Here is a 14,922-nt window from a genome sequence, read left to right as displayed (position 1 = left end):
TTTTAAAATAGGGAGTTACTTTTCAATCACCCTGTATTTGTGCGTTTCTAGCATAAAGTCAAGTATAATTTTTCAGAGTGGCTTTCCTACGTTGACTGTATACTTATTTATGAAGCAAGAATTAGATTATGCATGCTGATAACTGTACACATTCTTTTAGGTATCATGGATACGAGTCGTGGGTGATAAGCTCGAATTACTGACATGGGGCTCTCACAAATACACAACGGACGACAGGTGAGTTCTTTTCAGTATATTCAACTTAGGGTAGTACACATGCACACACACATATGCTCACGTGACACATACATACATACATACTTATATACAGTATATATATATATATATATATATATATATATATATATATATATATATATATATATATATATATATAATATAATCTGTGTGTTCAAGCGTATTTGTTATAGCGACAACAAACTATATAAATAACTGAATCCTTTTCATTCCTGGATAAGCTCGCCTCCGCATTTTTTTTAAATCCAATTGGGAAATCAATGAAACGATTCTTTCCTCTCCAGTGGCTTACGAAATCACTGGTGAGTTTCCTAGAAAATCGATGCTCTAGAAAATGTTAAGAGCGTATTTCAACTGATATATATATTTACTAGACCTGAAACAGACACATCCTCACCAAGTGTGAAAGGACCTTTTTCATCTCAGTTTGCATGTGTCTGATGTCGATATATACAGTATATGTATAGCTGAGCTTAAAAAGATCCTTCGTGACATCGTGTGCTATTGGAACCTCACTCTTATTAGTGAGGGTGGGTACGAATCTCGCCATGGGAGGAAGGACGTCATTTATTTCCCATTCGGATTCATGATTGCAGAAACGTGTGAAGTCTGAGAAGTTAAGCGCTGACTGTGGCTCTTGAAAATACATATATCTGGCGAATGTTACCAACGGATTATGCATACACTTACACTCTCTCTCTCTCTCTCTCTCTCTCTCTCTCTCTCTCTCTCTCTCTCTCTCTCCACAAAAACATACACATAGACACACATATATAAAAATACATAATGTTACGTTTCCTCTTGTGTCTGTGCTGATAATGAGATGTTTCATCGGTGGGCAAACAGGAACATTTCGTTTGTTGGGAGACAAATCTGGGGAAGATGTAGGAACTATCATGCTATGCAATTATACTGACAACTCTCTATGGGGAGTTGAGCACATTGTGAATAATTACGAGACTATAAGCCTGAGTAAAAAGAGGACACATTAACGAAATCAACTTGGATTAAATAAGGCTGTTGTTTATAATGCGAATTTGACAAAAGTCTCGAGGTATTTGCGAGTAATGTTTGCTCATTAAACAAGAGGAAAGGAGAAACACTGAGAGAGAGAGAGAGAGAGAGAGAGAGAGAGAGAGAGAGAGAGAGAGAGAGAGAGAGAGAGAGAGAGAGTCGCCAGTGCACTTTTTCTTTTATGTGTCAGGAAATCTCATAAGTCATTAAATAATGCCAGCTCTGCAATAGTAAAAATACTGATAATCTTCGCACCCAGTAAAAAGAATGAGAAACCATTACATTTTTCAAGAACTGTAAATTAGAAATGCAAAATCCAAATTTAAGGCAGAACATTCATTAGAAAGAGAAATGACTTAATTAGTCATTTACAAACATTATCAAAGGTTATAAATTTGCGCGGTTATGGCCTGGCGTACAATTAGTCAAGTATTATGAAAAACTAGAAATCCTACAGTAAATCTTATTTTGAGAACACTCGGGCGCATAAAATATAAGAGAATTTAAACGTTGGAGTAAACGAAAACTGGCGTGTGTGTACTTGTATGTGTTTGATAACAGAGCCTCATCAGTCAAATCAAAGGTGGATGGAAATGGGAAGAACGGAGGAGGAGGCTGTAGATGTCAGAAACTAATGGAAATACCATTAAAAACATTTGGTAATTCCTTTTCTTTTCTGTAAAAGAAAACTACTGAGATGGCTATTTGTCTGTCCGTCCGCCCTCAGATCTTATAAACTACTGAGGCTAGAGGGCTGCAAATTGGTATGTTGATCATCCACCCTCCAATCATCAAACACACCAAATTGCAGCCCTCTAGCCTCAGTAGTTTTTATTTTATTTAAGGTTAAAGTTAGCCATCATCGTGCGTCTGGTACCGCTATGATGCCAACAACACAAGCCACCACCGTACTGTGGCTGAGAGTTTCATACATCAAACGCTGTACAGAAAACATGACTGCGCCGAAGAAACTTGGACGCATTTTTACTTGTCTATCATTGGTTATAAAAAGGGCGTCTGGAGACTTAATGATTAGGGCATAGCGTAAAAGATTGGTTTGAAGAAGAATGTGCAATTGTAGATCCATCCTTGAGAAGCAAATATGTGCTTTGTTGGGAATGACCGACCGAGAGGACAACAGTTCGTTCATTTGCAGGGAACGTTTCACTTATCCCTTTCAGTCACCAGCCCTTCGCAACTCCTGTCTGTCCCAGAGCCGAAACTGTGATAAATATTTTAACTTTTTACGCAGTCTGAGAGGTTGCTATACATGCTATGATACTCATTCTGACGCAGTTATAGAGAAGAGTAAATATGCTTTATTTATTTTATTGAAATACAGTAAAATAAATGGTCAGAATCACCAAAAAATGACACAAATGTATCATGAGTGAACGTTAGTTTGGATTTACGATGAAGAATGAAATGTGTTATAAGTGATCTCAAAGGTTAAAATATATAAGGCAAGAGACTTAGAGAGAAAAACTTGAGTATTCAGTATTGAATAAAATCCTGAAGGTTCCAACGAAAACGGTGAGAGGCCTGAAGAGGGAAAGTCGGTATGAAAGGACTTCTTTATATAATTTTAATTAGATGTAATTATTGGTCATATCCTGATTCTCATTAATACAAAAGATGAAAGAGCGTCACATAAGTTTTCAACACGAAAAAATGAACGAGAGAGAGAGAGAGAGAGAGAGAGAGAGAGAGAGTGAATACGTGAAATATTTCCCTTGTGCAGAATGGCGCTTGTACTGAAAGAAGTCTGAAGTGAAAAAATTGCAACGAATTATTTGGACAACAGTTGAATAATGAACATCTCTTTTAAAATATATAAATATCTCTTTTAAAATATATGAATATAAACGGAAAGGGCGTCCCAGTAAAGTGACTAGCAAAGAATCCCGCGTTAGCTGTAAATTGAGTTACAGAAGCCTTTCCAAAATATCTGAATTGCGTAAATCCTTCTAATTAAATTACATAAAAAAAGTATATGCACTACGAATCTAACAAAGCATAGAATTTAGTGCCAACGCCTGTTAATGACTTAATGAGGGTAAATGAGTGCAGGATATGAAAAAGAAAGGGCAGAAATTCTGAAAATTATCAAAAACTTTATGACAAATTTATGAAAGTATAAAACATCACAGTAAATGCAAAGAGTTGAATGAGGAAAAGTGGCCCGAGAACGTTTGAAAAGAATAAACAAATGAAGACTGGAGGTGACATAAAAGGTGCGACGCCGTTTGCATTTTAGATAAAAACGCCAGATAAATGAAGGAAAAATCGTTCTGATGATGTGCACTGCCAGGCAGTTGTGACATGTAAATCGTTAAGAATTTTTCCAAAGAATTTCCATGTCATATGTGATACTATAGAAACTATTCGGCTGTATTTCCATACTGTATGGTTTTTTTTTTGTTCATGGTGTCTACAGGTACACACTAGTGAGAAAGATCGGAGACACGTGGCAGAGGTGGCAACTCGAAATACGAGACGCCAGGGTAGAGGACCAAGGACAGTACCGCTGCCAGATCTCCACACAGCCACCAATGCTCATGTCCCTGACACTGGACATCACAGGTAAAACCCACTTTAGTAAATTTCAAGTTATGAATAATTCAGGTGTTAGCTCCTTTTTATGAATGTACGAGTACAATATTTACTTCGTGGTAATTCCACTTGTAAACAATAATTAAAATTTTTTGGCAAAGCTGTAATGCCCTAACATTGGCAATAACCACACACACTGGTGACATATGATACTACGTTGTTCATATGAAAACTGCACTATATTTAAATCTGGCCATCATCCCTATCAAAGTAGTCCCTTAATGCAATGATACATCACCCATACAGCTTTAGCTGTATCTAGATTGTTCCTAAGTAGTCCCATTCTTTAATTGTATCAGGCACCATCTGTATTCCCAATGGATATCCTCCGTGGTGTCAAAATAGCAGTCCTTCACTGTATACTTCGTCTTGGGAAAGAAGTCGCTGATTTGGCTTGTTGAGACTCCTTCCTCTTCCCAGATAACCTCATCTGGAAGGATGTTGTTTCGATACCTCAGAGGAAGTCCATTGCTAAATGTGCCTAACATGCTTAAAGAGTGGGACTTCCTGGAAGCGTTCAAAGCATTGCAGAAATGTGCGGACTACTGCAAGAGTTACGATGGCCAAACTTAAATTGAGTAAAGTTTTGGTTTTTACAGGCATAGTCGAAACCTCACAGTGATTATATTGATCAAATAGAGTGAAGAATTGAAATCTTATTTCATCAGGTGCGAATTAAGAAATTAAGTATTATTCTATTAATGTATAAATTTCTAAGTAGGATGCTAACCTAGTTTAATATCCTTAATGAACAATCTATCTTTAGTTAAATTAGATTCTTCAATGTGTCCTGGTGATATTTTAACAGATGTTCAAAATTCTTGATGAAAAATTGAAAGTGACGATGGGTGAACAAATATAGAGCTATGACACTTCTGAGATTAACCAACAAAATATGTAGGAGTCTTCCCTGCGTGTACCTGAAGTTTTTCATAAAGTGCACCTTGGGGTACATCCTCAAGCCTTTACTATCCTTTTTGTTAGCCTAATTCCCGTTTGCATGGGAGGTGCTGAATGAGGCTGATTCTCTGATCTTGAGATCAGCTGCTTCCCTTGCCTTTGACGAAGTAGCAAAGTACTACCTCCCAGCGGAGGCGAAAATCTGCCTCTACAGGTTGATCATGGTTAGATTTTGGCTAAATATAATGGTGAATTTTGCCTTTTCTAGGGTCTCTTTGGAAAAGGAAAGACAAAGTTCTGATGGCTGTTGATATTTGGGAGAATGACATTGACATTCCTCCAACATTAGTTTGTGAGCCTGTGGACTAACCTTGTCTTGCTGAGGCATGATAGTATTTGTAGCTTCTTTTCCAGACAGTCGACCGAAAGCAGTCTCACTTTATGAAATGGTAGGTAAAGGGTTCCTTCTTATTTTTTCTCAAAGTGTAACGTCGAGGCAGCAATGGAAAAAAGAACTGACACCTGGGGCTCCTTAATGCACTGTACTAAGTCTATCCTTTGAGATTCCATCAGGACCTGCAAAACACACTGCAGACTTTGGAGATGTTTATGCCATTGTCACCAGGCTTTGGAAGAAGTCAGACCTCAGTCAAAGGCTGGCTAAATTCCAACAATCTTCTTCCTAAAGAGGTCATGAGTCTTCCTGGCCCTTTTATTCCCTTTGGCCAGGAAGGGAGGCAAGGGAAGGAAGAAGGGAGGAGAATGCTAAAGATGGCAATCCTCCTCTCCTGCTGCCATGATTTGGAGGATGTCTGTCATGTCATTGGGCAGCGTGGCAGTGACAGAAGGTGGAACCTTCAAAGACTGTCAAACATATCCCTCATGGACCAAATCTGTTTCCCACTCGTTCTTCAGCCTTGTCCAAATGCTGGAGGAAAACGTGTTTGAAGTTCTAGCTGACTACTCTTCAGGTTTTTATAGCTGTCTCTTCATAGTGGAAAAGATGTATCTCAACTTCCTGTGGAATGGGACAGTTTATCTTTTCAAAGATCTTTCCTTCAGCTTGGCAACTGCTCCATAAGTGTTCATGCCCATGTTTATGCTGGCGTCAGTTTGGGCACATTCGTTGGGGGATATGTCTGTTATGGTACCTTGATAATTGGCTGCTCCAGTTTCAGGATCCAGTTCTTTCGTTGCGTCAGGACCTGGGCTCTCATACCCTAACAACAGATGAAGCACTGGGATATGGTGATTGACAGTGTAGCATCAAGAGTGTCTGGTGGATGCTTGAGTCGATAAACTCATGGAGATTTCAGTGCAGTCAGGAACAACTAATTTCTGTACAAAAGCCTGTGAGGTCACTGAAGATTATGATAGAAAGGAGCACTGATACACCAAAAAATAAAGATTCTTTAATATTGATTAAATAAAAAATAAAGTAACAACTTGTATATAGCTATTGGCTTTACCATAAATAAAAGCTGTCAATGTATTCAGAACCAAAGATGCTGCAACCTCTCATTTATACAGAATTTGTACAAAAGAGGGGTTTCAGTACTTGTATCTATACTACACATGCAATTGCATAACACAAAAAAAAAACAGGAAAATAAATATTTTGCAGTAACGGGGCATGTTTCTTATCGAAGTGAACATTTTTCAGCTAGATAGACAGTGTCAAAATATTAAAAATTTGACCCCCCAAAAAATACCTTGGCTAAATCCCCCTCATGACAGGTATCATAGACCAGAGGATTGCATAGACTTGATTACCTTAACACCATAAATAGCGTGCCGGGTATTGATGACGAGAATGTTTTTTGCAGGTAGATATGATTACAAAGAAGATATGTCTTACCACTATTATCAGGCCATTATGAAGACATTTGTTATAGATACTAAACTATTGACACAAAAGGAGAAGAGTTCTTATCTGGAAGCCGCTATGTTAAATTTCTTGGGCCCACAAAGCTGCTGAAGAGATACCTTCAGCTCCCAGAAAATACTAGGAAAAGTAGGCAAAACTATTTTGCACAAACAGGCAGTTATAGGACCCTCAGATCACTGGTCTTTGGTCATTCACTTATTCTCATAGTCCCACTGAAATGATTATGTTCATGTTATATCCTCTAATCAATCAAGGACAATAAATATATAGGTTTAAATAATAAATGTTTAAACAAGCTTCTTTAATCATTGATTTGAGGCACTGAAGAAGCAAAAATTTTATATATAATATACAAAAATTTTATATATAATATACAAAAGATAATATATATATATATATATATATATATATATATATATATATATATATATATATATATATATATATATATATATATATATATATATATATATATATATATAAGTATATATATATATATAGTACAGCTTGGCAAACCTTCCTCTATTATCTGTCATCTCTTGAGAAACTTGTACCTCTGGGTATATCCATGTTACCTTCAGTTGTGTCTCAAGCAATGCTAAGCAATTGCCATTTATCCTCGACATTCCGTGTTCCATAAATCAGGAAGGTGAAAGAGGATCTTTCTTGGTGGCTATTCAGCAGGAACCTCCTTGTGGGAATTCTGCTCAGCTCCCCTCCACAGGCACTGCTCCTGTTCTCGGACATATCAGTGGTTAGGTGGAGTGCAACCCTCAGTGGGATTCTCACCTGTTCTGAAGATGGATTCAGTGCTGTTAGTGCTGCAAGTATTTTTGGATCAATTGATGGGAATTTGGTAGTATTGATGAGCGACATGACCTTGGTGTCATATGTCAAGAAGAAGGGAGGATGATCCCCCTCCCATTTGCCATACCTTTGAGCTGTCAGCAAGATATATCCTGGGCTGTCAGTGTTGGCTAGCTAGCTCAGTTGCCAGGGGCAGGTTGTGAGGTTGGAGAGGTTTCTGCACCCAAACAAAGAAGAGAAAATGTTAAAGGTTTTCCGTAGTTCTATATGATTCTCCATGTCACTCCCAGTCTCATAATGGCCCTGGTGGTTCCTCGGTGGCTGCAAGCTGATATTTGTTCCAATCTAATGGCCCTTCTTATCAAGGTACTGCCAGAATTACCCATTTGCTTTGGCAGCTACACCTACTCAGGTATAACTAGCCTGTGCTGTCATTTGCACTTTATGGCTGGAGACTGTTCAGCATCTTCTGTGAGAGGCTTTTCTTGCAGGATTGTGTGATAGATGTCTGGTAACATCAAAAAATTTATGACAGATGTTTTCAGGCAAAGTGGGACATCTCTGGTTGGTGTTGTTAAAAGATTATCTCACCAGTTGAAGTCATTAATCAAGTGATCGCCGAGTTTCCTGCTCACCTCTGCCGTGATAAGCACCTCACTTCTTCAGTAGTCAAGGCCTGTTGCTCAGCCCTTTCACCGGTTATCTGGCTTGCTAGAAGTCTCCATGCTCCAAGAGATTTAAATGGTCTTTCCCACCCCATAAACTTTGGCATCCCAAGTGGGACTCAACTCTTGTCCTTTGTAGCCTTACCCAGAAGCCTACATGGCCCTGAGAGGACTCCAGACAGAGATGTTATGCACAAGACTGTTAACTTGCTAGCATTAGCATCAATGAAGAGAGCAAGCAAGTTGCATGGCCTCTCCTACTCAGTATGGCTCTCAGAGGGTTGAGGTTCATTCTCATTTTCATTTGGTCCTGAGTTTTTGCCAAAAACTTAGAACCTGTGAGTTCCTGATGAGAACTAAGGGTCTTTCGTGATCCTTTCATGTGAAATTTTGAGACCAGATGCCGTTGTGGCCAATACCAATTTTATGGTACAACCTGCATAGATCGACACCTCAGACCAGGGTGTCAAACACCTGTTCTTTGGTACTAACAGGCCCAATAAGGAGGTATTTAAGAGCAAGGTCTCTTTCTGGCTTCAGGATGTATGAGTCATTGGGTAAGGATGCTGACTCTATACCCTGAGCGATGGTTCATGAAGTTAGGCGAATTGCCCTATCCTTGGCATTCATGAGGAACTTTCTCTGTCACAGGTGTTTGGTGTTAATCTTTTGATATATTTTCCAGGGCCTGCGATGATTGCTCAAGTTGTTTAGCAACCTAGTTCCATAAGTATAAAATAGTATTTCATTGAAGGTTTACGGTAATAAATGAAGTATGACTGGTACCCTTTTCTTCTTAGCTTCTTCCTCCCAGCAGCCAATGGCTGTATTCTCAAATGTCAGTTCCAATACAGGGGAGTAGTTGGTAGAGCAAAGCTATCTGGGTTCTTGCTATATATGCTATTTTCTGAGCTGGTCTTTTCCTCTTATATGGGAAACCCAAGTCCTTATTTTTCCTAAAGTGAGGCTACACAAGCCACACTCTGGCTTGGGGCCACATCATCCCACGTGCCAGGATGGACAAGAGGTTACAGAGGCCATCCTTCTCAACTTGGGAGCTGATATTTCCACGTGGGAGATCAACAACAGTCAAATCTCAAAACAATTTCTCCTGCCTAATGATCGAGTCTCAAAAATTTTTAAGGGACTACATTTTTCCTAGATATACATGCCTAAAGTCTCATCATAATCACATCTTTAACAACCCTTCAGAACGACTCATTATGTAACTAGAATTTTATTAACAAATTAGCTATTTAATCAAGTGAGTTTTAAGATTGTGAAAATTGATTTTATTGTAGTCTGATGATGGAAATGGACTTCCAATATGTAAATAAAATGAGTTGATTTCAAGTTTTCTTGCTGCCTTGTCCATTATTAAACTAGCTTGCCTGGAGCGAAAATCTAAGAAGTTTTCATTACATATATATATATATATATATATATATATATATATATATATATATATATATATATATATATGTATATATATATATATATATATATATATATATATATATATATATATATATATATATATATATATATATATATATATATTATATATATGTGTGTGTGTGTGTATGTAAGTGCACACATACATACATACATACATACATACATACATATATATATATATATATATATATATATATATATATATATATATATATATATTTATTTATTCAGCTAAGGCCACAGGATAAATAAAAGAAAGGCGTACTAAGCGCTTTCGTGTTACTTCAACACATTTTCGAGGTACAATGCTAAAAACACCGAGAATATCCAGCAAAGTAAACATAGAAGCTAAAAAAAAAATGGAAACACAAATATCCAAAATCCGGCTGAAAGCAGTACAGCAGGTACAGAACAGCTCAACAGGTGATTAAAAAGAAACAATCATACAAATCCCTTTAACAAGAAATGCGTCTTGTTTGTACATACCATAGCGAACATTTAATAAGTCACCGTGATATTTAATCAAAGCAGATTCAACAACATTTCTACGAATTATATTTTTACAATATAAAACAACTTTTGCCCCTCCCAGTGAATCATATGATTAAAATTATTACAGTGCAAAAATAAAGCATTCAACATTTGTCCCGTTCTGTGTTATTTAATTCTTGTCTCCAGTCCCTTCCCAGATTGTCCTATATAAAAACACTTGCAACTCATGCAAGGAACCCTGTAAATGCAGTCCTGAGAAACTCTGGGAAAATTCCTTATTAGTATGCTTGGTATTCCTTTCTTTTATTTTTCCTGTGGCCTTAGCTGATTATATTGTCACACGCTATTTAGTGACATATAAGCATATACATTATATATATATATATATATATATATATATATATATATATATATATATATATATATATATGAATATATATATATATATATATATATATATATATATATATATATATATATATATATATATATATATATATATATATATATATATATGAATATATATATATATATATATATATATATATATATATATATATATATATATATATATATATATATTTATATATATGTATATATATATATATATATATAAATGTATATATATATATATATATATATATATATATATATATATATATATATATATTAACTTTATTATTTACACAATTGTACTGTGCATTAGTAGAATTACTAAAGGACCTCATTCAAACTGGATGGCATCTAATGGAGTATTTATTCAGAAAAAGTTACAAGCTTTCTTGGACAAACAGTCCACATTATCAAGTATCATTGTACGGATACTTGGTAACTTTTTCTGAATAAATACTCCATTAGATACCATCCAGTTTGAATGTCCATTTAGTCCATATATTTATATATATATATATATATATATATATATATATATATATATATATATATATATATATATATATATATATATATATATATATATATATACATAAGTAGTATCCATGAATCTAATAGTTTTCGCCCATGCTAACAGAACCAGTAGCGAGGGTTGTTGACGAACGTGGGAGAGATGTAGTTGACAAGCACTACAACAGCGGCAGTATGATTGAGCTCAAGTGCATCATCGAGAAAGTTCCTTTCCCTCACGAAAGTGTTACCTGGCGGCGGGGTGACACCCCTCTCACTTTCAACACTTCCAGGGGAGGCATAAGGTGAGACATTATGAGGGCATTTTGATCTTCCTGTTTTATTTTTCTGTGTCATATTCGTATACGTGGAGCTAGGAAGTCCGATATGGCAGTAAACTAAAGACGGATGACAAAGCAATGGTCAAAGATTAAAATCACAGGGAAGAGGTATCAAGAGTTCCAGGAGATGGTCTAGACATGTTGGAGAATTCAAAATGAAGGTTTGGGGGAAGCGAGTAAAGTTCAGTCATATTTAGTGATAGGAGTGATAACTAGATGGTGGAAAATGTGCTTTCTGGATGGCAAGGCCCATCCTCTCTGATACATCTCTCATCCCATCAGTCCAGCCCTTCATACGTATACCTCCTCCTCTCATCTATCACTTTTGAAATATTCACCTTTCCCTCAATCTATCATCTTCCATTATTTTCACATGACCATACACTACGCCACCTTCCATTGCATCCAGGAAAGTATGAAAATTGATGGTAAATAGTGTTAAGTTATAAATGGTTAGGAAATGGTTAGGAATAGGTTTTGTTTCCTCTTGACCTACTCCCTAAAAAGGGGAATGGCTTCCTTATTCATTCTTCTTTATTCATTTATGTAAAACGTTAAATGACGAATATTCATTTAAATCGAATTCATCTACTATTGAAATAACTCACACCCAAAGGGAATTATATATACATACATACAAACACACACACACACACACACACACACACACACACACACACATATATATATATATATATATATATATATATATATATATATATATATATATATATATATATATATATATATATATATATATATATATATATATATGCATTGGCCCATGCTAGGATTCGAACTTTGGCGTTTTGGGTTCAGTAAAGAATCACTGTGGATTTATTCATTAAACTGTCAAGAGACTGTAAGTTAATTACGACTCAGCTGCACGTATCCTGTCACAAGCATAGCGGGTAGTCATTCATAGTGGAGACTGGTTGACTTCGCTTCTTGTAATATGTATAGTAGAGTCTATATCCATCAATATCTTTCCTGAAATCTAACTGGACAAGTCTACTGTCACTTTTGCATCAGACCCAGAAGGCATAGGTTCGATTCCTGGCAGTGGTAGATGCCCTCATCACATACAATTCCCTTCGGATGTAAGTCATTCCCAGGATAAAGATAATTCGCATTTAGAGGATATTTTTGACCTAATACATTTTAGTACAAAAAAGTCACGTGCTAATTAAAGAGAAAGCTATCATATATATATATATATATATATATATATATATATATATATATATATATATATATATATATATATATATATATATATATATATATATATAGTGTATGTACGTAGATTATTTTCTAGTATTCTGTCATGTAGTACCTTCATATTTTCCCTTTTGTCGGCAGCGTAAAGGGAAGCAAAGATTCAGACTACATCAGGAGTCGCCTGTATGTGGCAAACGCCTCGCCCGCTGACTCCGGAGTTTATTCCTGCTGGTACAGCAACTACACAAGTGACAACGTCACTGTCCACGTCATAGCAGGTATGATGCAAAATCTCACTTCATGGGGTTCTCTGCTTTAGTTGTCAAAGACTTAATTCCATTGATGCAAGTATTGGTGGTCCAAGGTTCAAGTTTCCTATAACTAACCTGACCTTTAATTACTTCGTGCTGCAATGTCAAAAACACATAGGATATTAAGAGTTACAACTATTTTAGTCGTGTTTAATCACCCTTTATTTTCCTAAAATTATGCACTTCACTGCTTTAGTGAATTGTGTCTGTGTGCCATAAATTTTCAACATTCACTGAAAATATCCGTTTACCCTTGTTCTATCACATTTTAAGCTTAGTCAAATGTAAAGAAGAAAGGTTTAATATGCAATATTTCATAAGAGCTTCATTTCAAAGAGATAAAACTGTGACTTGTGAGGCAAGTGATGTTTTCGTAATATAAAATTCTACTGTTCATCGTAAAATAACCTGATTTGAATGAGTGGTTGTATGAGAAAAATTCTGTATTCTGTCCAATTCACTTCATTATCAGGAAATGTTTCAGCATACATGGAATGTCAGCCAGTGCAATGGTAATGACTTTCAGTCATGAATGAGTTCCTCGCCCTAATAAGCATTTCGATAACGTCTGCCCCCAGGTGAGAATTCCCAAGCCATGCAGCACGACGCCCTGCCGGAGACTCCGACCACCAGCGGCTGCTTTTCAAGTCATCTCTCTCGCAGCTCTTGGCTCTACCTGTTTCTCCTCAGTTTGCTCTCCTCGTGTTACCCAGCTTCAGCATTAGCAAGCGTGGATTTCGACTCCCACTGCTACTCGTGTGTACAAACGGTGGCATTCGCTTGCTCAGTCATCAGCAGGTTCGTCAAGGGAGTTCCAAGGCTATTCTTGACGGAGCTCGAACCACAGTTGTTTGCTTGTCTGGGAACGCGGCTGCACCCTGCCTCTGGCCACCAGCTGCGGTCCAGGAAGGCGAGAGTGTGTCTCGCAAGATGATAATGTGTAGGGAAGCCCATTGATTTTATATATAAAAGTATAAGCATTTATGATACACGTATTCATGGACGCTAATTCTACTGTGTGGTATGTAATATTTTGCATCACGATCCTTCTGAAATGACTTCGATGGAAACCTATAGCCACGAAATAGTGCCTTCATTTTATTAACAACGTTTGGATAATCGAAAACGCATTGAAGTTTCGTTATTGTAGTTTATCGGAGCCGCTGAAGACACCATCGTTTAACATTAAAGAAGTTTTTGTGCATTATGTGGTTACCTACGGATCGTTTCCCCCGAATTTCCCTGCTGGTCCCTTTCGGTGTTCGTCATTCATATATTAAACATACTTGAGCTTCTGTGATGTCATTGGGGTTGTGTATATATCCACTGTTAAAAAATGTAATGAATACAGCCATGTTAGTGTGCGGATACTATCAGTTATCTCAAAATGGAGGTGCGTGTCTGATTTTATATATGAAGTGTAGATCATATTCTAAAAATAATCATTCGCAGAAATGAAGCCTATTGAGAAATTGCCACGGAAATATTCCTCTCGTTTGCACAGATGGAACTCAATAATCGGAATCAGTCACCCCATGCCCTTCTTTATCACAGACACTACTGAGAGGAATCAAGAGGCTCTGCTGTAAGGTCTCAGGAGAAAGAGGAAACTAACTAAGCTACGTTTGGATCACTAAGGCGGTGTCTAAAGCGGCACATTTTCGGCATTTTAAGCCTCTTTCCGTCAAACTTTGCATTTGAATAGCCAGCAAAAGCACATGCAACTTCAGTTTTGTCTCCGGTGTTGGCTATACAATGCAAATTTTTGCGGCAAGGTACTAAATAATATAAAATGAAATATAAAAAAAAAATATGATTGTTTTGTGACGACGCCTTCAGGCAAGCAGGTTAATTAAAATCGAGAATGTTAATTACTGTGCCATGTCAGCTTTTGAGTCAGTTACTGAAAAAGACCTGTTCAACGACATATCCTTCCTTTGTACTACATCCTTTTGTTCCATGTATTTCTGTGATGCTGTGTCATACTTTCAAGTAGTGGGTGCGTAACTTCAGCTACAAAAGCTGAATTGAATATAAAGAATTTGGGTCAA

General features: G+C 36.7%; 1 protein-coding gene across 2 annotated transcripts in view; it reads left to right on the top strand.

The window, feature by feature from the left end:
• Positions 1 to 14,682, top strand: part of LOC136853128 (uncharacterized) — a 79,939-nt gene extending 65,257 nt beyond the window's left edge. The window contains exons 4-8 of one of the 2 annotated variants that reach the window (XM_067128426.1): positions 161 to 237; positions 3,710 to 3,855; positions 11,126 to 11,303; positions 12,702 to 12,838; positions 13,450 to 14,682. In XM_067128426.1, the coding sequence (XP_066984527.1) occupies positions 161 to 237; positions 3,710 to 3,855; positions 11,126 to 11,303; positions 12,702 to 12,838; positions 13,450 to 13,805 (894 nt within the window). In that variant the 3' untranslated portion in view covers positions 13,806 to 14,682. The remainder of the gene's footprint in view (positions 1 to 160; positions 238 to 3,709; positions 3,856 to 11,125; positions 11,304 to 12,701; positions 12,839 to 13,449) is intronic. The other variant, XM_067128428.1, reaches the window with a different exon arrangement.
• The last annotated feature ends 240 nt before the right edge of the window (positions 14,683 to 14,922 follow it).

The sequence above is a fragment of the Macrobrachium rosenbergii genome, chromosome 26 (assembly GCF_040412425.1).
Source record: "Macrobrachium rosenbergii isolate ZJJX-2024 chromosome 26, ASM4041242v1, whole genome shotgun sequence".
Classification (NCBI taxonomy): domain Eukaryota; kingdom Metazoa; phylum Arthropoda; class Malacostraca; order Decapoda; family Palaemonidae; genus Macrobrachium; species Macrobrachium rosenbergii.
This window is presented reverse-complemented; position numbering and strand designations above follow the sequence as displayed.